General features: G+C 41.7%; 1 protein-coding gene across 1 annotated transcript in view; it reads right to left on the reverse strand.

Moving 5' to 3' along the window:
- The window catches only part of TPH2 (tryptophan hydroxylase 2), a 92668-nt gene that overhangs the window by 21390 nt on the left and 44820 nt on the right, over window positions 1-26458 (reverse strand). Inside the window, exon 8 of the mRNA XM_045867362.2 lies at window positions 16200-16326. Coding sequence (XP_045723318.1) covers window positions 16200-16326 — 127 coding nt within the window. The remainder of the gene's footprint in view (window positions 1-16199; window positions 16327-26458) is intronic.

The raw sequence follows: 26458 nt of genomic DNA on the forward strand, positions 1-26458 counted from the left end.
GTGAGAAAGGTGTGTTTAGTGGGGAGAGTTCATTCTCGCCACTCCATTGCACCAAGGCATCTTCTATTTTAGCTTATTAATGAAGTCGTGTTTCTTTTCTAGTCACTAACCATCAGCATCTCTCACACTCAGAGTCGACACTAACCATCTCTATGTGTAAATGGAGCTGAGAAGATTTACCTGTGAATTGGGGTCCCCGTCACAATGAGGGTCTACAGGTAATTGAACCTCCAGATGGCATTTCAGCTCAGTTGAGCGCCCCTATCTCTAGTAATAACCACTGCGCATTACTGAAAGCTACTCTCTACTACGGTGCTAAGCACTTTACAGCGCGCTCTCAACAACCCCAAGAGGCAGGCACTGTGACGGTAACATAATATGGTAGCTTGAGCGCTTTGACTTTGGAGTGAAAGATCAAGCTTCAAGGGCAGGCTCTGCCATTTACTTGACCTTAGGAAAGTTATTTAGCCTTTCTGAGTCTTAGGTTGTCCATAAGATGGAGAAAATAAAATGAACAACTAACATTTATTGAATTCTTACTATTTGCCAGTGTTAAATCCACCATTTTACAGCTGGGGAAACTGACACTTAGGCTCAATAACTTGGGCAAGTGTGGGGTGATAGAGCTGGATTGGAATCGGTTGTGCCCAACCCCCCAAGTCAATGATGTTGGCACGATATCACAGTTTGTCCCCTCTTGTCAGTGACTGAACGCTGCAGGCCCCCAGAACTGATGTTCCTAAGAGCTGGGCATGGCATATGCCAGGAAAGCTGTCTAGCTTGCCTGCAGCCATCCTTCCATGGCTTGCACTGGGGTAAGTGCCTTCAACTCCTCAGTGGCCCCAGAATCAGACAAGGAACCCAGCGCACGCCTGTCGGGAGACAGTGAAGAGAGCACACTCGTAACTACTCATTAAAGGAAGCCATACCTTCTGAGTCTTGCAAGTGGGAAACAGCACGGCTAATAGCACAGCTTGGGAGACCTGAGACTATAATAAATTAGGCGAGGAAATAAAATACATCGTGTCCAGAGCACCAGTCCCTCTGTTCCCTCTTCCTTCCTCTAGTCAGCAGATTCCCCTCATCATAAGGGGGGGGGGGGAGACAGGCAGGTGACTAAAGATGAAATTTTACTTCTCAGTTCAGGACCATGTACCCGTTCTAATAGAACAGCAACCCCACTCTGGCCAATTGTCTCCTTGGGTAAAAGCAGTCTGAGTCCCAGAGACACTGGTCTTTTTAAGAGAAGCTAGGAATCCAGATGCTCATGGGCTAGCCTCTGATGTGTAAATACACACCACTTTTTAAATTTAAGCAAAGTGTAGGCTATATATCTATATATTTCCCCCTTCACTCCCTGCTCCCATCCCTCCCCTCCCCAGCACCACCCCCATCCCCACCACCCCACATTAGCCTGAATCCCGCTTCTGCAACAATAAGTTGCCTCCAGGACACCAAGCACATGTCTCTGCTGCTTCACCTGGTCACACCTTGCTCTGACATCCTAAACTCCTGAGAAATGGTCTGTGCACTAGATCAGGACTCAGAAAATCTCAGTGCTCAGACCCTGCCACTATTTTACTGCATGGTCTTGGACAAGTCATTTCAATTATCTGAACCTCCCTTTATTCGTCTATATAATGGGGGTTCCTTTCCTCACCAAATTTTTATTGAGCACCAATTGTATGCACAGCACGCTGTAGACACCAGGGACTGCGTTCGGGGATGATAATAGGAGTGCTGCCCATCCTGAAGTGCTATTGTGAGACTCAAATGAATAAACACAGGTCAAATGCTCAAGCAATGCAAGAGCCATAACTCAGAGGAAGGTTCCCTGCTCTGAGGCGATGAAGACCACAGACGTCCTCATGGCTGACTCATCCCATCTCGGGGCTCCAATTCTATAGAGTCATTTCTACAGAGAAATTACCTTCTGGGTCGACAATTGTGGGCTTAATTACAGGTCAACAGTTCCTGAAACTCAATCAGAGGAGCTTTCTGATATGCAGACAATCCACTGAGAAGCAAAAGTTGCCTAAAGTACTACATCTCTTCCATCAGTAAGCATAGATAACCGCAAATAAAAAATTATCTGACTGCTGAGAAAGTCTTCCCCCCAGAAACCACCTCTGATCATCCTCAACCTGATGTAAGTGCTCTCCTTTCCCTCTCTTTGAATTTAGCAAGTTGTATTTAAATCCCTGTTCACTTCTGTGCATCCCTTGCTAGACTCTAAGTCCCCAAGGAACAGGACCATGTCTGCCTGCTTCACTGCTGAATCCCCACTGCCTGACACATAATAGATGTTCAGTAAATGTTTACTGAATAAGTAAATGAATGGGCCACAACTGATTCTGTCAGAGTTGTGGAAAAGATGTTTATTAGGGATACAGCAAGGTCACGCCTTTGTTAAAAAAAAAATCTTTGCAAAGAAGCAGGATCCAGTGCATCTTTTCTCACCAATTATAGCTTTGGCTCTTACCTTGAACGAACTAAGTCTTCTTCATTAGAGTTGAGGGAGGAAAACGTGAACAGCCCAAAAAAAGTTTTTGTGAGCGCTGAACATTTAAATGTTTCTGAAGTATGCCATTTTACAGTACCTTCCCATGTTTTATTACAGAGAACTTTTAAACCTTGCTAGTTAGACACCGACATAGGACCCCTGCGTACAAACACAGAGACGCATCCAACATGCATCCAAAGTAGAGCAAACAACATCTTTTGGAACTCTTCCAAGAGCTTCTTTGCATACTTTTATGTTAACGCAACCATCTTACAGCCAAAACAGCCAAACTGCAAACACCTGGCTTGAATTCTCAGAAATCTGAACTCATCAGGAGGAGCAGCTGAGATGTGAAACCCCGAATTTATTGCTTTCTTTAGTTATTAAGGGAGTGCCACACGTATCAATGAACAGCATCATTCCTCATCTGCTTGCAAAGTTTAGTCGGGAATTCGTAGTTCATGTGCTCTCACTGGCACAAACAATATTTATTCATCTGTTCTCTCCGAAGCGGTTTCCTGCAACTTGCCTTTCTCGGTGTTCACTCAGGGGAGGTGTGCTGTTAACTCTGGGGAGGCCTCCTCCATCTCCAGGGAGAAACTTGACATCTTTCAGGGGAGGCCTTACCTTTATTATTTATGGTTAAAATGCTTTACATTGCAAAGCAGCATGCTGCCTCCATCCCCTTTGTAATATAAACTGCACAGTCGGCATTTCAGAAGGGAAAACCTGAGTTGTTGAAAGGTAGAGAACTACTCAAGGTCACATGGGGGTCCTTCCTGCCCTTGAGTCTTACTGATATGGCCACCTCGATACCTAAGCGTACAGTCACATCAAATATGCCAGCTAGCGGGTATCGAACGGGCACTGGGCTTCAGCGGCTTTACAATGCATTAGTCCTCAACAGCTCTGCAAGACTCAATCGTATTACTAGTCTCACTTTAAAGACGAAGAAACCAGGGCACAGAGAATTTAATTAACTTATCCAACACTGCCCAGCAAATCAGTGACGGAGCCTGGCTGTGAACCCAGGTAATCTGACCGTGAAGTCTGCACTCTGAATTAGGCACTCATGGGACGGCCTCGCTAGCAGGTCCCTAAGGCGCACTGGCTCAAGGAAAACCACACAGTGCTGTACGGGGTGGGCTCACCCTATTTTGTTCCAGCTTTCCCTTTTACTCCCTACCAGAATGCTTCTCTGAGAAGGATGGATATGGGAAGTGCTATGGGGAAGGATATTGATGACTTTACACAAAAAGAGAACAATAGGAGGGATGAATATGGATTAGATAAAAGTAGCCCTCACTGATAGGGACAATCTAATGCAAAGACAGAAAATGGAAGATTAAAATATGGAGGGAAACCAATTTTTAATTAGAAAGTAGCATCTGCTTTTTTCTCCAACGTAAAAGAAAAAGGAGAAGCAAACAAAGCTCATTAGCTACATAGGATGTTCACTGAAACACTCCGCAACTTACATGAGTGAAAAGTCATAAGCCCCATATTTCCAGAGTACTTCCAATTTATTCTTGCTTCTGGAGATGTAAAAGATACAGTCTCTCCTGACAGCACAGGTGTTTGATAAATGGAGGAACACCTCACTGCTCCTTTTTCCAAAGCCAGGACTCCCTTTACGAAGTTCTTATTTGACGTGGCAAAATAATTTCGGAAAAACAAGAAGGCTATATACCAAACGTTAACGGCGGTGATCCCTGCTCTGATATTACAAATGATCTTTAGATTTTTTTTCCTTCCTTATCCATTTTTTTACATTTTTTTCCCTACAGTGAATATATGTCACTTTTGTCATACGGAAGGGAAACAAAGAGTTTTGGTGAACACTTTTCAATAAAGGAGTCCCCAAGTCACCCTGCCTCAGCACTCCCCTTCATCACCGAGGGAATGATTGTTTATGGACACCATAAAGGACAGACTGGCAGACCCTGAAAAGAGCGATGAAGCCCTGTGGGTGATTTATTCCCCTCTATCCTCCTAGCATTTCTTACTCACACCCACTGCGGATTTCAGCCCTCAAATGACAGCATTTCCATTCTCTCCCCACTATGCAATCCACCCATCGGAAATATTCCAGAAATGCCCATCTTTACAGTGACAAGCATATAAAACTCTAAGCAAATTACAATATTTCTACAAGGGGAACAAAGAGATTTTTAATCACCGTGTGTTCAATCTCGTGTCGTGTTTCTTATTGTGTTTCCATTCATTGTGGTAGCTCATAATGTACAGTAATACATTTTACATCTACTAAATGCGTTCTGGGTTTTTATATCACAGTTCAGAAGAATAGCTTCGAAAATCCTTTTGACTCCTTTATTTGAAAACTACATTTGTGGAATGGGGTAATTAAATTCCTATAGCTCATAAAAAAAAAAAAAAATCCCAATCATCTTCTCCCTGCTTTTGCTAGAAATGGAATTACACCACAGAAATTTCTGTTAATACAAGTCTAAGATTTTGAGAGCCTACTCCATTGTAGTTAAACCAAAAAACTCCCTCTTTTGTACATCTTTATGGAAATTAAAATGACTGCAGAAATCTTCTGTGCTTGATGAATGCATGCTAGCTTACTTTGAGGAGAAAAAGTAAGAAGGGCTCAATGTCAGGGTTTTTGAATCACAGGAAGACGTTATCTCTAGATGAAGAGCTAGAGGATTCAGGGCCTTAAAATGACTCTAAAATTAGGAAATCAATAATACAGAACCTTTGGTGCAGTAGGATTGCTTGGGTAATGGCAAGATTGAGAACAACCATATCTGAGTATGACGTAGATAATGGCGTGGCATATACATCACAGAAGTATTTCATTTCATTTGCTCCTCATTCATTATCAGGTGGTAGGAGAATATCCCCATTTTAAAGAAGACACTGGAGGCACCAAGTGGTAATATAATTTGTCCCCGGATACAAGTTTAGGAAGTAACTAAACTCATAGTCATATCAAGAAGACAAGAGATAACAAATGTTCGCAAGGAGGTGAAGACAAGGGGACTCTTTTGCCCTGTTAGTAGGAATGTAAACTGGTACAGCCGCTATGGAAAGTAGTATGGAGTTTCCTCAAAAAGTTAAAAATAGAGCCACCGTATGATTTAACAATCCCACTTCTGAATATATATCCAAAAGGAATGAAAACAGGCTATTAAAAAAGATATCTATGCTCCCATGCTTACTGCAGCATTATTCAAAATAGCCAAGACATAGAAACAACCTAAGTGTCCGTCAATGGATAAATGCACAGAGATGTGGTATTCAATGGAACATGATTCAGCCCTGAGGAAGAAGAAAATTCTGCCATTTGCAACAACATGGATGGACCTGGAGGGCATTATGTTAAGTGAAATAAGTCAGACAAAGAAAGACAAATACTATAAGATCTCACTTATATATGGGATATAAAAAAACCAAACTCATAGAAACAGAGACTAGAATGGTGGTTACCAGGGGCTAAGGAGCGAGGGATAGGAGGAGGGATGGGTCAAAGGGTACAACCCTCCAGATATAAGACGAAGAAGTTCTGAGGATCTTAACGTCCAGCATGAAGATTAGAGTTAATAATACTGTATTACATACTTGGAAGTCGCTAAGCGAATGTATCATCACAAAAAAGAGATGGTAATTATGTGACGTGCTGCAGGCATGAGCTAACTACTCACTCATATTATGATATATAAGTATATCAAATCAGTACACTATACACCTTAAACTTCCACAATGTTATATGTCAGTCATACCTCAATAAAGCTGGAGAAAGAAGAAAAAAAAAATGCTGGCACTCAAGCCCCACAGAGACTAACTTCGGGTTCAGGCCCTTTCCATCACATCGCACCACACCACATACTGCCCATCAGACACCCCAAAAGCAGTTTCATCGAGTGCTGAGAGACTCCAACTGCTGGCTCGTGGTGCTCCTGCACAGATAAAATTAAGTGGGCACAGAGCTCGCTCAGCCCACAAACAGAATGAACTGCTACCAAAGCAGCTCTATGGGTATGAGTCTCCAAATATCTAAAGTAGTTTGTTGGGCTTGTTTCCCATCTGCAGTTATACGAGGGCTCGCTGAAGCCCCTAGGATACAGTTTTAAATGACAAAGAGAAGATCTGAGTTGCAAAAATATACAACTATTCTGAATTGCAGATTAATTTGTTTTTAACCGTAGTGAGCAATGTAGAGCTCATTTTTTAATTCCGAATTACAATGGTGTCCTCATCATAATATAAATAGATGGGGATGCCCTCATAATGGCAAGGATGCATATCATAAGTGAAACATACACAGAGAGAAAATAGCCTTAGCTCCAACATCAAAGTTCCCAGAAGAGAGCTAAAGTCAGAAGGAAGTGCGCCTAGGCAAAAGAACACTAAGGGGAATCACTCAAAAAGTTAAGCTTGGGGGCGCCTGGGTGGCTCAGTCGTTAAGCGTCTGCCTTCAGCTCAGGTCATAATCCCGGGGTCCTGGGATCAAGCCCCGCATCGGGCTCCCTGCTCAGCGGGGAACCTGCTTCTCCCTCTCCCACTCCTCCTGCTTGTGTTCCCTCTCTCGCTGTCTCTCTGTCAGATAAATAAATAAAATCTTAAAAAAAAAAAAAAGTTAAGCTTTATGGGGCTAGCTGAAAATATAGTTTTCCTACAAAGTGCTACAATTTTTCTATATGCACAGAAAACATGAAAGTGAAAGTAATGAGTTGGAATAGATACTATTAACTTTTAATTAAGTTACTCTTAGAAATAACACACACACTGATCATCTGCCCAAACATCTCAATTAAGAATGTAAAAAAGTGCATCCTTCCAGCTTTTTGTCAGCTTTGTATCAAATGATCCAAACAGCTGAACTAGTTCAAAGACTCTACATGGAATAAATAAGCCTGGGGCTTATTTCAAGCTTTCTGTAGAGATACTGAAATGGTCATTTTTAAAGTCATCCATCTTCAGAAAGAACTAGAGCTGTGAGTAAATCTCTTAAAAGCATATGTAAGTTTCCCCCTCAGCCAGGTAGACAAAGACGAGATACAGGGAAACAAGCTAATGTCCTTCCGCAGGCAGGAAAATATTAATTAGCAATTCATAAACTAAGGTTACCTTTACAAGTACACTTCTAGTGTGAATTATGGCCGATTATTAGTTTAAGACTGACTGTACATTTCATTACCATTCTCAGCGTGAGAAAGTCCTGGTTATAACTGGAAATTCAAACACACTTGATTCATGACCATCAAAAGCCCCAGTCAATGCAAACTCTTTTACTTGGAACAAATAAATTGTTTCTTTTGATAAAGTACAAACAGAACTTTATATTATTAATTTCCTGACAATCCTATTCTGAAACAAACAAAAAAAAATTAAGCTGGTGACCAGTTCTCTGCTCACAATGAATTCTACCCTTTCCAAAATCATTCTAGACTTGTATCTCCTAAACTGTGTTCCTTGGAATATTAAAAGCTTACGATGCTGATATGCATTCCATAAAAAGAGACTTCTGCACCATATAATGTATTTCCTTAATTCTCAAGTTCACTGCACATTTTAACATTTCCAAAATGGAGCTTCATCTTACAATGTCAAAAACTGCTAACTAAATCTTTTTTCCCCTTTAAAAAAAAAAGCTATTAAATTACAGGTATATTTTATAACAAATGACATCTTAAAATGGATGAAACATGGTAAGTTTGGAGAAATAATTTTTTATTACCTGTGGAGATTCACCCTGCACATTACCACATTAAAGTCTCTGAAAAGTCCTACACTTTACAAACAAAGCTGTTTTCCTCATTTAACTCAATGTTTCCCAAACATATTTACCCATCGATCCCTTCTTTTCTAGAACTCATAATAACATTTCATGGGACCAATGTTCTGGGAACACATCCTGGGAAAGACCGCTTAATTTTTTTATTACCCTTGGCCAAGACTCTTCGCTCATCAGCTTTCCACGACCCAGTGACAGAAACCTTCAATCATAAAGTGAAGGTAAACATGTTTCAGAGTCAACAGAACTGAAAGAATGACCCAAAACTCTCTGTAGAGAGAAAATGCCAACTAGTCCAGAGGCCGATTGATTCTGCTTGGAGACATCTGTGGTGTATTCATACTGATTGCTTTCTCCACAAATGATGCACAGCTTTGTCTGTTTCAAATGCCTTTATGATGTGAGAAATGAATAGACTGAACTGAAGCCATCTGCATGGTAGGATGGGACGCACCATAGGATGGGATGCACCGTTGGGTGAAAGGCACCCCCGTACATTGCCCAACATTTGGAGGTAAGAGAAATCCCTATTGTTCTAGGACTGGTTCCTAAATTTACTTCATCAGCAAGTTGCTATTTGTGCATTCCCATAAAATAAGTCATATGGCCAAAGGGCAGGCAGCAGGAGAGTGTGAGAGCAGACACTGAAAATGGAACCAATGACATGGCGCTCACTGATGCAAGCGTCCATCTTTAGGGCCAGACTAAGTCTTAAATGAACTCATCTCCTACCACTCAGTATTTATCTGCCAATACCCTATGAATCCAATTTGCAGAAAAAGTATCAAAATATGGAAATAGGACCAGAAGATTACCATGTGCCTTTTGAAAGACAGACTCAAGCATTGTCTAACCAGCCCACCTGTCTAGCAGGTCAGCTGATTCTCTTGGACTAGCAGCATCGCCATTACCGGGGATCTTGTCAGAAATGCCAGATCTCAGGCCCCTTTCCAGACCTACTTGATCAAAATCTGCCTTTTCTCAAGATCCCTAGGTTATTTTATAGGCATTATGGTTTGAGCAGCATTGATCTAGGGAATATAACCTTTTTCTGACTTCCCGTTTACTGCTCATCGGGGCCCAGATGTCGTGAAGCTAGATGTTCTCTCGTGAAGATGGAAAAATCGCAAGTTATTTTTGTCTATTAGACATGCAAATGTTTCTTGCCTGGTAGGAAAGACATCCTCAAGGTTTATGGGGGTGCTGCCCGGTAGAACATAAAACATTTTACACCTTATTCCAGAATTCTCTTTCAGGGACGCCATGGTCTCAGCCCCTCAATTTATCATCCTGCTTTTCCCTCATTAATGAGTTAAATAAACCTTTGACACATGCTCAGCACATATGCATGACAATCATGCTTGTAACTGTTTATGGTTTCATTCAAACCCAGTCATCTCTTGACAGAGATGGGACACTTATCTCTAGTGAACGCCCCAATAGCCACCCTTTCTTGTCAGCAAACAGTAACTAAGAACATCCACTCTGACAGAGAGATGAAGACCTACCCTCAAGGATGGTAGGTCTAATGTATAATCTAACTTCAGATACAAGGGCTGGCAACTGAGAGCCTGTAGTTCTGTTTCAGCTTGCAGACATGGTGTATAGCCAAAGAACATTTTGTTTCATTTTAATTTTTGGATCTGAAGGCCTTTAGGTATAAAGTGTATTCTCCAGGTCTCCACAGGCTCCTACATTCCTTATTGTTGTATATCATGCTGTTTCACACATTTGTTACCTAGCTGGCCCCTGAACGCATTTAAGTTTACACCCCTTAAAGAAGGCACTAATCTATTAAATCCACTTAAGCCAGCATTACAGTGGGAAATGGCTCGCTCCTAGCACACTCGAAGCAGCCCTTATTGGGAATATTTTTGCATATCTATCATGCGCAGACCCTGGACAGCTATGATGAGTAGAAAAACAGTACAGCTGCCAAAACCGGTGGCCTTCTTCATTATCCAGCAGAGGGCAAATTATTTACACGTATAACAATGCATTTGAAATACATTTACCACGCATCATCATCAATTTCTTCAGATACAAAAGAGTTTCATTTAAACGGTTCTCTGAGCATAGAAGCCACTGCCCACGTAAAAAGCAGATAGCTTCGTTCTCAACACTGAGCATTATTGAGATGTCAAAATAAATATCATGCAGAAATATAGCAAGAAGAGACACTCTAGCTATAGGCAATAGCCTGGTCCCTCTGAAATCAGACGCAGGAGTCCAAAAGCGGCTCTGGACAAAACAGAGGGTAGTGGGGCCAATTCGTCCTAGTGGACGTTGCTTTCTTCCTTGGATGGACTTGTTGACAACACATCACAGAAAGTTCTTAAGTGTCTGCCTTTATAGGCGTGACTCTCTGTTTCACAAGTGCTTAAAATCACTAAACAAAGAAAAGCAAGCACTACATAAACAGAGTCATTAATAATATAAATCTCACCTAGAGAAAAAGAATATTATGGCCTGTCTCATTGTACCACATAAATAGTGATTTCCGTGGTTTTCCATTTGTCCTCTCTATGGATTTTTCTCCTTTGGTACATCTCATCTCTCATTTTACTCCGGTACTCCTTCAGGGGACTTAATGGGAACAACTTCAAGGAAATCAGCTAATAACACCTCCATTTCTCCTCTGGACAGCTACGAGGCCTCGCCAACCCCCACTATCCCCCCCCCCTGCCTCCCGCCACTGGACTTTCCACACCTCCCAGTGAGGCCTTAGTTAGCCCTTAATCTCTTAGTCTTTGTACTTGGGTCATTATATTGGGCTTTCAGCTACAGTATATGGCTTGAGGGTCATTAATATGCAGTTATCCAATAGGCTATTTATTCCAGGGTTTACTTGGCAATTGCCTGGCTGGAATCTGTGTTTTCTTTCAAAACCACCTTCCAGGAGTTTTCCATTCACTTTGTTTTTCACTGAAAGATGGGACGTGGTTTCAGAAGTCAAGAGCAGTTTTAGGAGCATTTCAGGGAAAATCTCCCTAGCCTCCTGGCACTGTGAGTCTCTCCTCCATACTCCCCACATCACACAGAAAAAGCTTTCCAAATTTCTCTTCAGTCTGTGAACCACTTTTCAAAGTAAATGGGCAGTCTATAAAACTAGAAGGAACTAGAGGAACCGGAACTGCAAGGTTTGTGAGAGGCAGGAAATCCAAGGGAGTTGGGGTGGGAGCTGCCCATACAATATGGGGGAAAGAGGAAAGAGTGGATCAGGCAAAACCGTGGTAAGTGCCCCCAAACTCTCCACTGCATTTAGAAGAGATTCCAAATCTTTTGTGATAAGGTCTTTTGCAAGTTTATACTCTCTTGGGTTGGTTGGTTGGTTTGTTGTTTGTTTTAACTGTCAAAGCTACTGCAAGATTCCAGGCAGGTTGGCTCCCTTGGGGGACACTTGATCCTCCTTAACCTGTCACCAGTTACTTCTTCCATACAAATGAACCTGTCTGCTGGCCCCTGCTCCCAATTCTAAACCCAGTCTCCACCACTGAACTCAGAACTCAAACACATTCGGAAGATTCATCTTAATTAAATCCACTTCTGCATATCTCTCTTAATAAAAGTTGGGGGCGCCTGGGTGGCTCAGTTTGTTGGACATCTGACTCTCGATTTTGGCTCAGGTCATGATCTCAAGGTCACAGAATCAAGCCCCATGTCAAGCTCCGTGCTCAACTCAGAGTCTGCTTGAGATTCTTTCTCTCTCTCTCTGCCTCTGCCCCTCCCCCGCTCGTGCTCTCTAAATTAATTAATTAATTAATTAATTAATTTAAAAAAACAGGCTGACACTGACTCTGGGTTTTCCGTATTTTTTGTGTACAAGGTCATGAGCTCCTTGATGCAAGTACTACCTTTTTGTCTTTTTCCCTATTCCTACCTCATGGTACCTAGGACTCTTCAGCCATTTAAAGACTAACTGTTGATTGGTTTTTGCAGAGATGCCGGTATATTCCAGGAAAAAGGCAATGAAAAAAATGAGAGAGAGAGAGAGACATGATTAATGACCTAATGATCTCTAACAGATGGAAGCATTTTTGGCTGTTGGAGCTCTAGGGCAATCCATAGCCAACAGTATTGGAATCATGCTAAGCAATGTAAGTTCCAAAAGAAAACTTATTCATACTCCAAATTTACTGGTCCTAGTAGAACAGGTTTCAAGGTACATGTGTTGGTTCTTTCTTGCAAATGTAAGAATAGAAACAAAGAATAATGCCCGCCCCGCCCCCGCTACCCCCCACCGCCAAAGATGTCCTGCCCTCATCCCTAGAATATATTCTCTTTCCAGATATGGTTAAGAATACGGACCTTGAAATGGGGAGGTAATTGTGAATTATCCAAGGGGGACCCAATCTAATCACATAAGTCTTTAAAAGCAAAAAACCTTTCCCAGCTACAGCCAGTGAAGACAGATGTGACGATGGAAGAAAAATCAGAGAGATGCAACATTGGTGGCTTGAAGACAGAGGAAGAGGGCCATGAGCCAAGGAATGCAGGTAGCCTCTAGATGCTGGGAAAAGCAAAGAAACAGATTCTCCCCGAGAGGCCTCCAGAGAGGAACACAGCCCTGCTCACACCTTAACTGTAGCTCAGACTTCTAAGCTTATGAAACTGTAAGATAACAAATTTGTGTTGTTTTAAGTCACCCATAATTTGTTAACGGTAGTGATAGAAAACTAATAGAAAAGGCAATCCTCCTTTTCAGCATGGCCCTGTAAAGGGGTGAACAGGCATTCACTGCTGGACCCCCAAACCAGAGAGATTTCTTATTCTGGCTGAAACTGTCCCTCCAGTCCCCCTTCCTCCCCTTGCAACTTGGCTGACTTTGTCATCTTTCAAGATTCCACACAAACTTTCTCTCCTGTGAAAAATCTTAGTTTTACCTACAGAGGCTATAAATTTCCCAAATATGAGGACCATGTTATATTCTTGGTGAATGTTAGTTTGAACGATGGACTTAATTAATTATCATTTGATGGAGTATAAAAATAAGGGCCAATAAAACTACTTTCTTGTTACTGCTTTTAAGAAAGGAATAAAATCACTTGCTAGGACCCGCCTACATTCACAGCCATGAAGTCCTACCTTATTCCTTCTCCTCCTCTCTTTGGACACACACACACACACACACACACACACAGAGCCTGACAGAGGTGAACCCCAGTTTCTGACTGTTCAGAGTCAGATAAGTAAGCAAGATGTGCATCCCCGGTGAAGAGTACAAGCTGTAGGGGGTCAAAGACTGAACCCAGAAAGTTGCAAGGCACGGGAAAAGTTCTAAAATGTGGAGATTAAAGACAGAGCCAAGGTTGAGAATTAAATAACAGAACTCAGTGTTGTGCTGGTTTTAAAATATGTCTACAAATACTCTGACACTCCTTTCTTCAAAAGGTGGAGACTAAATTCCCTCCCCTTGAGTATGGGCTGGAGTGAGTCCCTTCTAATGAACACAATATGGCTGACATGAACAACATGTGATCATGTCGCAAAAGTCATTACAACTTCCTCCCCTCGATCTCTTTCTTTCTCCTCCCCCCTCCAACCTCCTCATTATTTGCTCTAGAGGAAGTGATTTGCCAATAGTCACATGAGTGAACTGTCTTGGCAGAAGATTCCTAAATCTTCAGACAACTGCAGACCCAGCCCACAACTTTTTTTTTTTTTAATTTTATTTATTTATTTGACACAGAGAGAGAGAGGGAGAAAGCAAGCACAAGCAAGGGGAGTGGCAGGGAGAGGGAGAAGCAGGCTCCCTACTGAGCAGGGACCCCGATGCGGGGCTCGATCCCAGGACCCCGGGATCATGACCTGAGCCAAAGGCAAACGCTTAACCGACTGGGCCACCCAGGCACCCCCACCAGCCCACATCTTGACAACCACAGGATGAGTCCGTGAGCCAGAACCATTCAGCCAAGTTTCTTTCAAATTCCCAAACACAGAAACTATGAGATAATAAATGTTCGCTGTTTCCAGCCACTAAGTTTTGGAGTTATTTGTTATGCAGTAATAGATAGCCAATATGTATGAGACACAATCCCTTGGGCAGAGGCTGCAAATTGGAAGTCAAGATCCTAATTCAGTCTACAAATACATTTTCCGCAGCTCATCATGTTTTTTATGAGCCAAAATTTAAAAATCATTTAAATTCATTTAGAAATCTCGATTTCCAGTCTCTCCTCAAAAATGTGCAGATCTGGCTCCCTGCTCGGCAAGGAGCCTGCTTCTCCCTCTGACCCTCCCCCCTCTCATGTATTCTCTCTCTCTCTCTCATTCTCGCTCTCTCAAATAAATAAATAAATCTTTAAAAAAAAAAAATGTGCAGATCTGGCAACACAAAGGCCTGCACTCTGGTCCGGCGGCTGTGAGTGAGAACTGAGGATCTGCCTTCTGCTGTAGGCTCTCCCGAGCTCCCTGGAGCCCCCCCAGCCCCACTAACTATTCATCTCTACGCCGACTCTAACAGCATGGCTTTTGCACTGCTCTTTCTCTTGTATTAGAAAAATACTTTCTCATGTCTTATATCTCTGTGAAAACTAGGAAAGATAAACTGAAAGGGCTTATGTGTCTTAAGAAATCTAGAACAGGGGCGCCTGGGTGGCTCAGTTGGTTAAGCATCTGACTTTGGCGCAAGTCATGATCTCGGGGTCCTAGGATCGAGCCCCACGTTGGGCTCCATGCTCAGCGGGGAATCTGCTTCTGCCCCTCCCCCTCACGTGCATGCTCTCTCTCTCTTTCTCTCTTTCTCTCTTTCATATAAATAAATAAAATCTTTAAAAATCAAAAAAGAAAGAACACTTATTTTTTGGTGGGAGAAAAGAATATCCCTGCATGCCTAATATGCCATCAATGAGCATCTGCGTCAAATACACACAACTTAAGATTCCAGAAGATTCTAGAAGCTTTGTTCATTAGGCAGATGGACTGGCCCCCGTAATGAGTTGGCTAAAGCTGCTCTTTCTCACCCTGGGCTCTTTGAAAAGGGGTTAAGGTAAGGAAGATGAGTTTGCTAGATTTGGCTTTGAGCATCTTAAAGAAGCCACCAACATGACACTTTTCCTCTCATATTGCTTGTTTTGAGAAAAACCTTGTTGAGAACATAGTAGCCATCAAATCTTCTGGTTTTGTACTTACAATAATTGCTTAGCTTCAGCTTCTTACTGCTGACTCAAATTGTGTCTGACCACATCCATATTGACTAATCAGAAATAACCTCAAGCACAACCCCTACTTTTCCATAAATGCATATATTACTATTCCTAATGTCTCTAGGAGACATAAACACTAGCTCAGTGTTTATTTTCGTTGACAAGAGTCAACGAATTTCAGCACACAAGCCAAATCTGGCCCACTGCCGTCTTTAATAAATAAAGTTTTATTAGAACACAGCCACACTCATATTCATTTCCATGTTGTCCATGGCTGCTTTTGCCCCACGGTGGCTGAACTGAGTAATTGTGACAGAGACCTTATGACCTGCAAGCCTAAAATTTTACTATCTAGGGACACCTAGGTGGCTCAGTCAGTTAAGTGTCTGCCTTCGGCTCAGGTCATGATCCCAGGGTCCTGGGATCGAGTCCCCCACTGGGCTCCTTGCTCAGCAAGAAGCCTGCTTCTCCCTCTGCTTGCCACTCCCCCTGCTTGTGCTCGCTCTCTCTCTCTCTCTCTGACAAATGAATAAACAAAATCCTAAAAAATATATATCTATTTACTATCTAGCCACTTCTTGAACAAGAAGGATAAAATACAAATATTTTGATAGTTAATAAGATAAGAACACATTGTGTTTCAAAGGAACACAACATGGGAAACAGTGAAGTCACCATGCCCTCTCCAGAATACTTGCCTTATAACTTATAGTCAATAACTCTAAGCTTACTTTACCTTACAAATGGACATAAATAGGACAGTGTTTTAAACTGAAAATGAACTCACGGTGGCTAGTTTCTGAACATCTTCATCTGACGCTCCCAGAGATGCCAGGCCTATTTCTTGTGAAAACTGAGCAAACTTAGGATCCGCAAGTAGTGGAACATGTCCCAGGAGTTCATGGCATGTGTCTCTGACAAGAAAAACATCGTAAAAAAAAATATTATACGAAAGGCTTTAAACTATCACTGGTAGAACAGGACTTAAAATCATAAATATAACCTTGGTTTATAATTAATTGCTGTGACCAAATTTCATCAAATCTAAGACTTTTTTTTAATCACCTTTCAATATCTCTGAAATCCAGATGCACCTTACAATTCATGACATCTTCAATTATATGATATCCAAAATTTGTAATAAATAATAGCAATGACTATTTTCAAGTGCTTACCGTATGCCAACCACATGGTAAGTGTTTTATTACATTCACTATCCCTTTTAATCCTCAAGAGAAACTTAGAGAATTAAAGTAGCTTAACAGTACAAAATCCGATAGAGCAGGGGTGGGCAACCTACAGTCGCAGGACAAATCTGGCCCACCACCCGTTTATAAATAAAGTTAATTGGAACATAGCCATAGCTCATTCGTTTATGTACTGTCTATGGCTCTTTTTAACTAAAACTGCAGAGCTGAGTAGTTGTGACTAAGACCATATGGCCCGCAGAGCCTAAAATATTTACTAGCTGGCCCTCTACAGAAAAAGTTTGCCATGGTGATAAAGCCAAAATTTGAATCCAGCTTATGGTGACTTCTACACTGTTGCTTTTTTTTAACCCTTAAGTTGCACATACTGCCATGTTACACTTCGCAGACACCAGGACACAGCAGAGGATCATATTGTCATCCTAAAAGTGGCTTTTCCCATCAACGAGTTATCTGCCTATAACACAAGCAACTCCCTTGAACTTGCCCAGTGGAGAACCTTCCCAGTCCTCTGCTTTGGTTCACCTGAACTAGATAACAGAAGCTTAGATCTGCTCTCATTTGCCTGCGCTTCCATTTGGAGCCAAATGATCAGGCAAAGGCAGGTACATGTCCCAGGGAAGCAAGGCAGATGCCTTCCTGAGTCATTGCCATGAATCACAAAGTGTTCCCTGATCCTAAGCTATATTTGAATGAATCCCCCTATGATTCTCTGGGAATGGATCAAGAAGATGCAAAATTTTATTTTCCTGGCAAAAAGGAATCAGCCAGGTAGTATTTGAAAGATGTTTCCTAACTTCACCTGGGCTCCTCTCAAGTGTATCACTTCAAATAGATGCTAGAATATAAATGCCAGGTGCTGCCACTATGATTAAAAGTATAAAGTACGTTGGGTGGTTATGCGGTTGAAGCAAATTGATGGTGGTCAAAGGCACAAGATTGATGCCCACATAAAACAGATGGCATTACTCAATCAAAAAATCTTGTTCCCGCAACTCAAACCACATCCCCAGTCTTGGCCAGCCACTTCATAGGTATATCAGGTTGAAAAGGCAGCCAAATGAGAATATGGAGACAGGATACTAAAAGAAATTCCCAATTTATTCCCTGTCAACTGTGTGCCAATAGCTTTCTTTTTACACATGACTGAATGTGTGGAAAAGAATACATGGTTGTTACTCTCCAATCGTATTATTTAAGGCAGAGAATCAGACTCATTGGATTTTAGGGCACAAGGAGAATTTAAACATTATATGAGTCCTTCCTTTTACCTATAAAGACATTAAAGACAGAAGGGAAAAAAGAAAGAAAGCGAACATATTCTGAGCTCCTATTATGTGCTGGGTACTACACTAAATGTTCTCATATCGTATCAGTAATTTATCTTTACTTACAAAGAAGTCTTATGATTCCCATTTGATAGATGGGGAAACCATAATTCAGTAAATTTAAGCATCTTTCCAAGGTCACACTCTTAATAAGAGACAGACAAGATTTGAAATCAAATTCTTCTGACTTGAACCTGTGCTCTTCCTGCTCTGTTGTTTTATCTAGCAGATGTGGAGTAAGTAGGAAGGGATAGGTCAGGGGGCACCGCTTACATGGTAGAGAGAGAGTTTAACCAAGCTGGTTAGCACAAGTAAAAATGCAGTCAGTATGTTGCAAGTCTATTTTCCTGCCACTCAGTGGCCCTGAATCCTCTAAATTACTTGAGGAGCCTTTTTAAAAATACCAGTGACCAGGTCTTATGTAAAACCAATTCAATCCAACTCTCCAGGATAGACCAGAGCATCTGTATTGTTTCAAGAGCTCCGAGGGTGCTAATGAGACACAGCCAAGGTGGAGACCCACTGTCGTAACAGATGATGCTAGGAGCTCTCCTAGCAGGCTTCGCGCAGCAAGGAATTGAAACGAAAGCCAAATGTGATTTTGTAATTTTGAGCTGCCTAAATTTAATTCCACTGAAATTACATCAGAATATAATAATAATAATAATAATGAAAGGTGGTGATAGAAAGTTCACTAGGTAGCTAATTACTCCTCTGCATGCATTTGATTCAGTTAAAGCATCTAATACCCCTATGCTGGGAGTAGACCCTATCGATGCACTCCCGTGACCAGTTTTTTAAAAGATCATACAGTCTGCACTGATGTTGGGATTAGGATCAAGTGGCCCACCATGGATAAATCTGAATACCTCCACTGTAGCCTATAATGCAAATACTAAAGCACCCCTACCTATCCAGGCAGAAAATATGACAACGATAATTCCAAAATTAGACCAGATGTCAAGCTTTGGGGAAAACTGAAGGCGGTGTAAATAAAATAGGTAAGCGGAAACTAAAATAACGAGTATTGTGACCAACACATTATCGAATGCTTGCTATGAGCCAGGCCATGTGCTAAGTGCTTCGTCATGTGAGAACGAGACAGGTCACGGCTACCATGACAGTTGATTCAGGGTGCAATACAGGATTTACTTTTGAGCTTGTTAAATCCTTGAAGAAGGCTGCTGCCGAAGATAGTCTTCTATCTACCTAGGTACTAATGGAATTCAAAAATGTACAGGTGTGGGTGCCCAGGTGGCTCAGTCATTAAGCGTCTGCCTTCGGCTCAGGTCATGATCCCAGGGTCCTGGGATCGATCCCCGCGACGGGCTCCCTGCTCAGCGGGGAGCCTGCTTCTCCCTCTCCCACTCTCCCTGCTTGTGTTCCCTCTCTTGCTGTGTCTTTCTCTGTCAAATGAATAAATAAAATCATTAAAAAAAATTTTTTTTAATGTACAGGTGGAAGGAAAAGTGAAGAGGTGGCAGCCAAAAAGGAAAAAAGAAGGAAAATACTAAGATCCAAAGACATTAAGGAGTCAATTCCCTGTAATAAAAAAAGGAGCTATCACCTAGATTTTAAGTTAAGGTGTCATTATCTGATAACTCATAGCCAACTTAAGAACCTTTAATAACATTCAAGTGACAAGGTAATCCAACTATTCATAGATGAGGATAAAAGAATGAATTTGAAAGGATGAAATCATACAACATGGCAGAATATACTGTTTCATTAAGAATGAAAGTCTGGGGGTGGCTGGGTGGCTTGGTCAGTTAAGCTTCCGACTCCTGATGTCGGCTCACATCTTGATCTTGGGGTTGTGAGATCAAGCCCACGTCTGGCTCCATGCTCAGCAGGGAGTCTGCTTGAGATTCTCTCTCCTCTCTCTTCCTCTGCCCCTTCCCCCATTCCCACTCACACTCTCTCTCTCTAAAATAAATAGGCAAATCTAAAAAAAAGAAAAAAAAAAAAGAATGAAAGCCTGAAGCAAGGTGTCTAACAGAATTACTGATGGAACGTGAGAGATGCCCTACACCCTGTTATAAGTAGAAATGCTAGTGCTGTATCTCACTGGTTTGTATCCTCTTCTCAGCTCCGTGTCCCCGCGTCCCCGCAGAGACCTTGAGGAAGAACTGCCACTCGGATTCCTGAGCAAGTGTGTGTGTGCAGTATGGACAGTAAGCCCATTTCTCATTGAGCCAAAGCTTTAAGCACCTATATTTCAAGACCAGAAACAAGGTTATCGTCTTTTATGACTGGTGCAACGTTCTCAGAAATAAACTCCATCCCAGTGTCTTTGGCTTAGACATGGGGTATAGACAAAGGAAACCGAAGTGCCTGGAAACCCTTCAACTAAACAGTGAAGGAAGATGTTTAATGTTACTAAAGATGTTTAAAATTACTTAACTTCGAAAAGTTTCTTTAGTTTCTGTGACACTGAAGGATTTAGAAGCTGAGGTTGACTGTGACTCAGAGCCTGAAAGAGGCTCCAGACTATTGGGAATCTGAAGGAAAAAGGCTGAGTCTTTTCTCCAACCTTTGTATCAATCAGGTTCTGTTGGGCTGAAATCACGCGGTTTCACCCTATTTTACAAAGTGCAATGGTTATTATGGCCGGCATATAAAGTAGTTCACGATCCCTCCATCGGTTGTGTCATCCACAGCTGGGACCCCTGAGTATCTAATTATGAACAGGTTTCCGAGGTGAGTCCACAACTGTTGCCTTATCACACCAGATCTCTCTTAAAAGATTCAATTATTTGGCTATAATTGCACCTGTCAGCACATGCTGCCTCCAATCTCCACATCGGCAAACTTTTCTCTTTTTAACTCGCATCCCTTTGATGCATTTTCGCCTGAATAATGCTTTCAGAAGCTTTTCACAAAAGCGCTCTGTTCACTGGAAATGTAGGACCTTTCAAAACTGTTAACACTGTAAAACATCATGTCTCCTTTTAAAAAAAAAAGAAAGAAAGAAAGAGAAAGAAAAGTTAGAGCTGATATCAGACTCTACACTTTTGCTGCTCTAAATTGGAATCTTCTCTGATAAGCCCTGTTAGGAGGATTTTAAAGCCTGCCGAAATGGGCCCACAAAAGGGCCTGGGCAAAATGCCTCCGGGGAATTCTTAGATCATTCTAAGAAAGTTGCGATCATCTTGCCGCGGGGAAATAAGGGTCCTGGTTGTTAAGTTCACATTCAAAATGAGTCTGGCATTTTTCTCCTCTTACCAGTTTTCAAAGCTGACTCCTCACGCCACGTGTTGAACAACTCCTTTTTATTTCTGCTGTAAATTAAAGCCTTTAAGAAGCAGTGAGCCAGCATCCAACATTGGCTTCCCATCCCAAATCAGTGCATCTGTCTTTTAAATCATATTTCTATAGGTTTTGTTTGTTCTAAATGACACAGAAGCCAACACAGTAGCTAAATCATGAAGAGAAGGAAAGCAAGATGAGTGGGAGGGGTGGGGTGTTCGCACTGGTGAAAAGAAGCAGGAGGATGAGCTGGGAGGCAAAAGAGGTTATTTTGTTCAGCTTTCACACAACATTTGGCGGGCAAGTGCAAGTAATCTGGGATAACACTCCGGGACGCACAGAAAAGGGGGTGACTTAGTTTGTTTTCACTGCACCAAGGAGATGATAACGGGAATTAATTTGGTATCGAGGCAATTTTTCTTCAGCGCTTGCCTTGCCATATACAGAGTTCTTTTGGTTTAGATTTAAAATAGCATACTGTAAAATCTGGCCCAGATAAAATTTCAGGCAGCCCTTATGATCACTGCCTCTTCTATCTGTATCGCCGTGCAGATAAATAGATATGTGGCCCTCTTCCTATGAAGCCGAGCACTCGGATATCGCCCTGGAGGAAATCTTCTTTACTTTTTTCCCCCTAGGAATCATAAGGAAGGCCACCAATGTTACTTCCCTTCACTACAATTCTTTTGAGACTGACAGAAGATATTATAGTTCTTTTTTGAAATTTCGTTCAAGAGGCGTTTATGGTATGCCTATTTTGTACCAAGCACTATGTTAGGAACTGACGCTTAAAAGTAAATAAGACATAATCCTAGAATAACTCTTAGCAAAGTCACCTTATGGTGCCATAAAAGGGCAAACAGCAAGTACTAACTTCCCTGGTCCAGGGAGAGACATAGTTTCCAGTTCTTACAAGTCCCATAACAGGGCTGCAAGGGAAACTGTTGCTAGGTCTCTAGGTCCCCTATCATCTCAGATATTTCTTATTTCTGGAATAAATAAGAGATTTTTAATTCTTTCCCTGCTGCCTCCCCAAATTTCACTAAAGATTAAGGATGCATTATAACAGAATGGTTAAAAGTCTATACTCTGAAGTCAGATCCAAGTCCATTTCCCACATTTCTGCAGAGGCAAATGACTTAGAGCAGTTCTGTGCAATAGGACTTTCCTCATCAATGGAAATAGTCTAAATCTGCATTGTCCAGTCTGGTAGCCACTTGGCACAGGTGGAAATGTGGCTAGCACTACTGAGGAACTAAATTTATAGTGAATTTGATTTTAATTAATAAATTTAAATAGCCACATCTCTACCATATTGGACAGCACAGCTGTATTTTTTCTCATCTTTGGAATGGAGATTACATGGAGTTCTTAAACAATGTAGTAAGATAACACATTGAAAACATCAGTTCCCAAAGAGTTATGTATGATTCATCATATTACATTAAATTATACTGACACAAACATCTATCGTACTTCAGTAAGGCTGCCCTTTTGGAAGATATTTTATCCCTTAAACAAGAACTTGTAATCTCCTCCCGGACAGATGTCATGCCATGTTCGTCTTTGGGTGCCTGGCACATAAAAGATGCTCAATTTAACTGTCGTTTTAACTCAACCAAACAAAGCAGGGATGATGGGACTCTATGGCTCCATAAAGAGGTAAATCCAAGTGCATCCCAAGTACAACTTTCCTAATTTCCGGTGTAGCATCGGGGCATTGGACTAGGTCTTGGTTTTGCTATTTCCTAGTTGTGGGACCACAGGGAAATTACCTGACTTCCTTGAACTATGGATTTGCCATAGTTAAATGGTGGCAGTCCTGCCTACCTCATAAAGATGAGTGGAATGATGCCAGGCCAACAGAACACGTGTGGGAGTAGTCAGATCCCTCTTTCCTTCTCTTTGGTGGTGGCTTCTGTACCTGTCAATAGATGTAATTCTCTGCCCAGCAGTGAAGACGTATGACCAGTGGTTACCTCTTCCTTGCCTAAAATTCAATCACTTTGAATTTCTTCTTCTGAATTTGCAATTTAAAAATGCAAATATTCATCTCAGTCTTCCACACCTGATGGCACAGAAATGAGCTTCCCGCTGACTACATGGCACTGAGGGAATGAGAACTGTGGTTCGGGTGTGGTGTTAATTCTAGATGATTCTAGATGACAAGCACCACACAGGAAGGCAAACTTGGAGGGTGGGGGTGGGAAGGAATCCTGCTTTGAATCTGCTAATATATATATATATCAGATATATATATATCTGAAAGCTTTACCCCAAGTCACTGTGGATAACAGCCTAAAAGAACAGAAACAGCTCCAGCAGGCACTTAGATTTAAGTTTGGTTTCAAAATGCACAGGTTTTAAATAATGTATAGTGCTTTTTTTTTTTCATAGAATATCTATTGTTAGAGTGCTTGGAGCTCTTGAGACAAAAGGCCCTGTAAAAAGTCTTAGGGGTTATTTTTGCTTTTAGGCACCTCACAAAACTAGACAAAATTTTATGATTGAAAATTTGGGAGTCCCGGTCTAGGAATGTACGTGGACTTGTAACTAGGCCGGAATTTTATGAGGCCCATCAGCCTCCTCATGAATTTAAGAGGTACCAAGAAAGAGTGGACCTATTTGGTATTTATGTAAAGCTTTATTTTTCTCTCTGCAAAGATCAAAGCATTATTTCATTATCCCTCACACAGAGAGGTTAAGTGGCTTGCCGACAGTCGCTGAGAGCTGATAGCGGGGCCTGGATTTCAGGCAAGCAGCCCATGGGTCCTTCTGCCTGAGGACGGGGACACAGCAGCCTCCTATCTGCATTTCTACCCTGTAGAGAGGAGCTATCCTCTTTTTCCCAGTGAAAGAGGAGATGCCTCTTCTTGATAAATAGGGCAGGCTCTGGCTCTGTGAAGATCAAAGGAGAGGGTGGGCTTCTAACAAAGACTAGTAGCAGGGCCCAAAGACTAGCTGGGACCTGCATAGCTCTAGACCATCCAATAGACACAGACACTGCTTAGGCTTCTGGCAAAGCCGGGCCACCAAATTAAAAGAAGGGTGTTACTGTTGACTCTCTTACTTAACATTTGTAAATTAGAAAAACCAAGAAAGAAGCTATTCAACTTCACACATAATAGGTCTTGAATTTTCCTGTTTAATGGTACCTTTTAACATAGAATAGTGGCTAATCTCACAGTCACTGACACTACTACTTGAGTTCAAATCCTGACTTCCTCCCTTACCACCAGCTGTGTGACCTTGGGCAAGTTGCTTAACCTTTCTGGGCCTCAGTTTCCTCATCCATAAACTCAGAATAATAACAGCAACAACCCCTTAAAGGGTTGTTGTATTAAATGAGCTCAAGCCACATCCAACACTGAAAATAGTGCCTCATCCATAACAGTCAATAAATACATACTTGTTGTTAATAGTGAAAAATACTGTTGTTGCTTCTGTTGCTACCGATACTGTTGTTGAAATGATCTGTTAGTCTAGAAGGGATGACAATACTTTCAGGTCTTAGGGCCTCTATCTAATGTCTTAACTGGCCCGGGTAGAGCCCAAACCAAACTTCTCCTGAGGGGAGAGATGGCTGCTAGGCTGGGGGTGTGAGCTCTGGGTTGAAGCGCAAGAAAAGGAAGCCAGGTGGGATCGGCCTTCTGAGAACATGCCATTTTCTGAGAATCGCTAGTGGTGATGCTTCTCTGCAATCCCGAAAGGCAGCGATGATAATAGAGCCACGGAGGAAGCCAGGCAGGGAGCTCGGGGCTTCGCTCTGGTGTCCTCTGGGAAAGAGCAAGTTTAAGCTAAACAGAGCTCATAGGAATGAAGGTTAAACTCTCTAAAGCTCTGGTTCATCTTCCCAGCGCCGCAGTTAAGATCTTGCCCAGACTTGCCTTCAGCGAGGCCTGATATTAAAAACACCTGAGACGGTCAGGTCTTAACATCAGACAAGTTCACATGCCCAGAATCCCTCACATGGAAGCAAGGAGGGAAAACTGAGAATGGAAAGATCCTCTTTTTCCTCTCATTACAGACCTAGTGAGAGACATCTGTTAGATCAAGAGAAGGGCAGCCAAATTTTCTCAAATTTTTTCAAAACCTACGTCTTTACCTGCTGCTATTATTACTTAACAAATGAGGATTAATGTCTGAGCCACAAGAAAAGAAAAGAAATGACATCTTCGGCCAGTTTTAGAGAGGGTTCTGTTCTAATAAGCAAGGGCTAAGCATAAAATTCATTGACTTAGAAAGAGATGAAAAATACTGTCAGAAATAATTCACTTTTATTTTTCTTGTAAAATTGAAACACAGCAGCAATTATAAGAAAAATCACCTGACTGCAAAGCTTTTTTTAAACTTTAAAACAGTTATATTTAAAGATAACATTAATTGCCCCTAAAATGTTCAACTGGGACAAGAAAGAATTTCCTTAATGCAAATGAATTCAGTGGTATTATGGCAATAGACACTGCAATATTAGTCAATGGTGTCATGAATTATTTCCTAATGGTGGAAGTTTGCCCTTTGATTTGAAAAGTGCCATACCAGGAAGGAGCAGAAGATATACCCACATCACTCTGTGCTGAATAATTGATCATCCCAATGCAGTTCTGAATCAGGGACTCCCTGAATGAAGAAGCTTATAATATGTTGTGCCAAGTATATTTTTGTTACTAGTATGTTAAGCCCAACATCTGAAAATAAAATAGAATGAATATTTTTAAATGTTTTCACTAAAACATTGTTTAAAGTGATTCCTGGTGCAGAACTGCATTATTACTCTGGCAAGAGTTCTTCTGGAAAGACAGATATTGTACTGGCTTGACCTCAAAAAAATTGATGTCGAAGAATGTAGGTTTAAAATTCCTGGTTGCTTCTCCCTGAGCAATAGACAAGGGTTAGAGGGCTTGTGCTATGGATGTGTATTTCACCATGGCTCTGGGCAATGTTTAAGTTTCAAAGGACACCCAGTGCAGAACCATGAGGCATCTGGTCACCTCCATCCAGAAATCTAGACCACGGTAGATTTGGCCTATATTGAGAAGAACAAGACCATATTATATAGGAAAATTATATAGGATTAAGGCCTTAGAAGATAGGGTCTGCTTGCCCTACCCCTCTTCATTCCTGAGATTTCAGTCAAACCACACAGCTTCTGGAGGAAAGCATAAAATTTGGCCCTGGGTCTTGAACTATATTTCTCATTAAAGGGCTCTGCGTTTCTAAGATACCACTGGGCATCGGGTATAGAGGTCACTGAAAATCAT

This window comes from Mirounga angustirostris, unplaced genomic scaffold (assembly GCF_029215605.1).
Source record: "Mirounga angustirostris isolate CCGP_5_RB_7025 unplaced genomic scaffold, mMirAng1.0.hap1 SCAF_5, whole genome shotgun sequence".
Lineage (NCBI taxonomy): Eukaryota > Metazoa > Chordata > Mammalia > Carnivora > Phocidae > Mirounga > Mirounga angustirostris.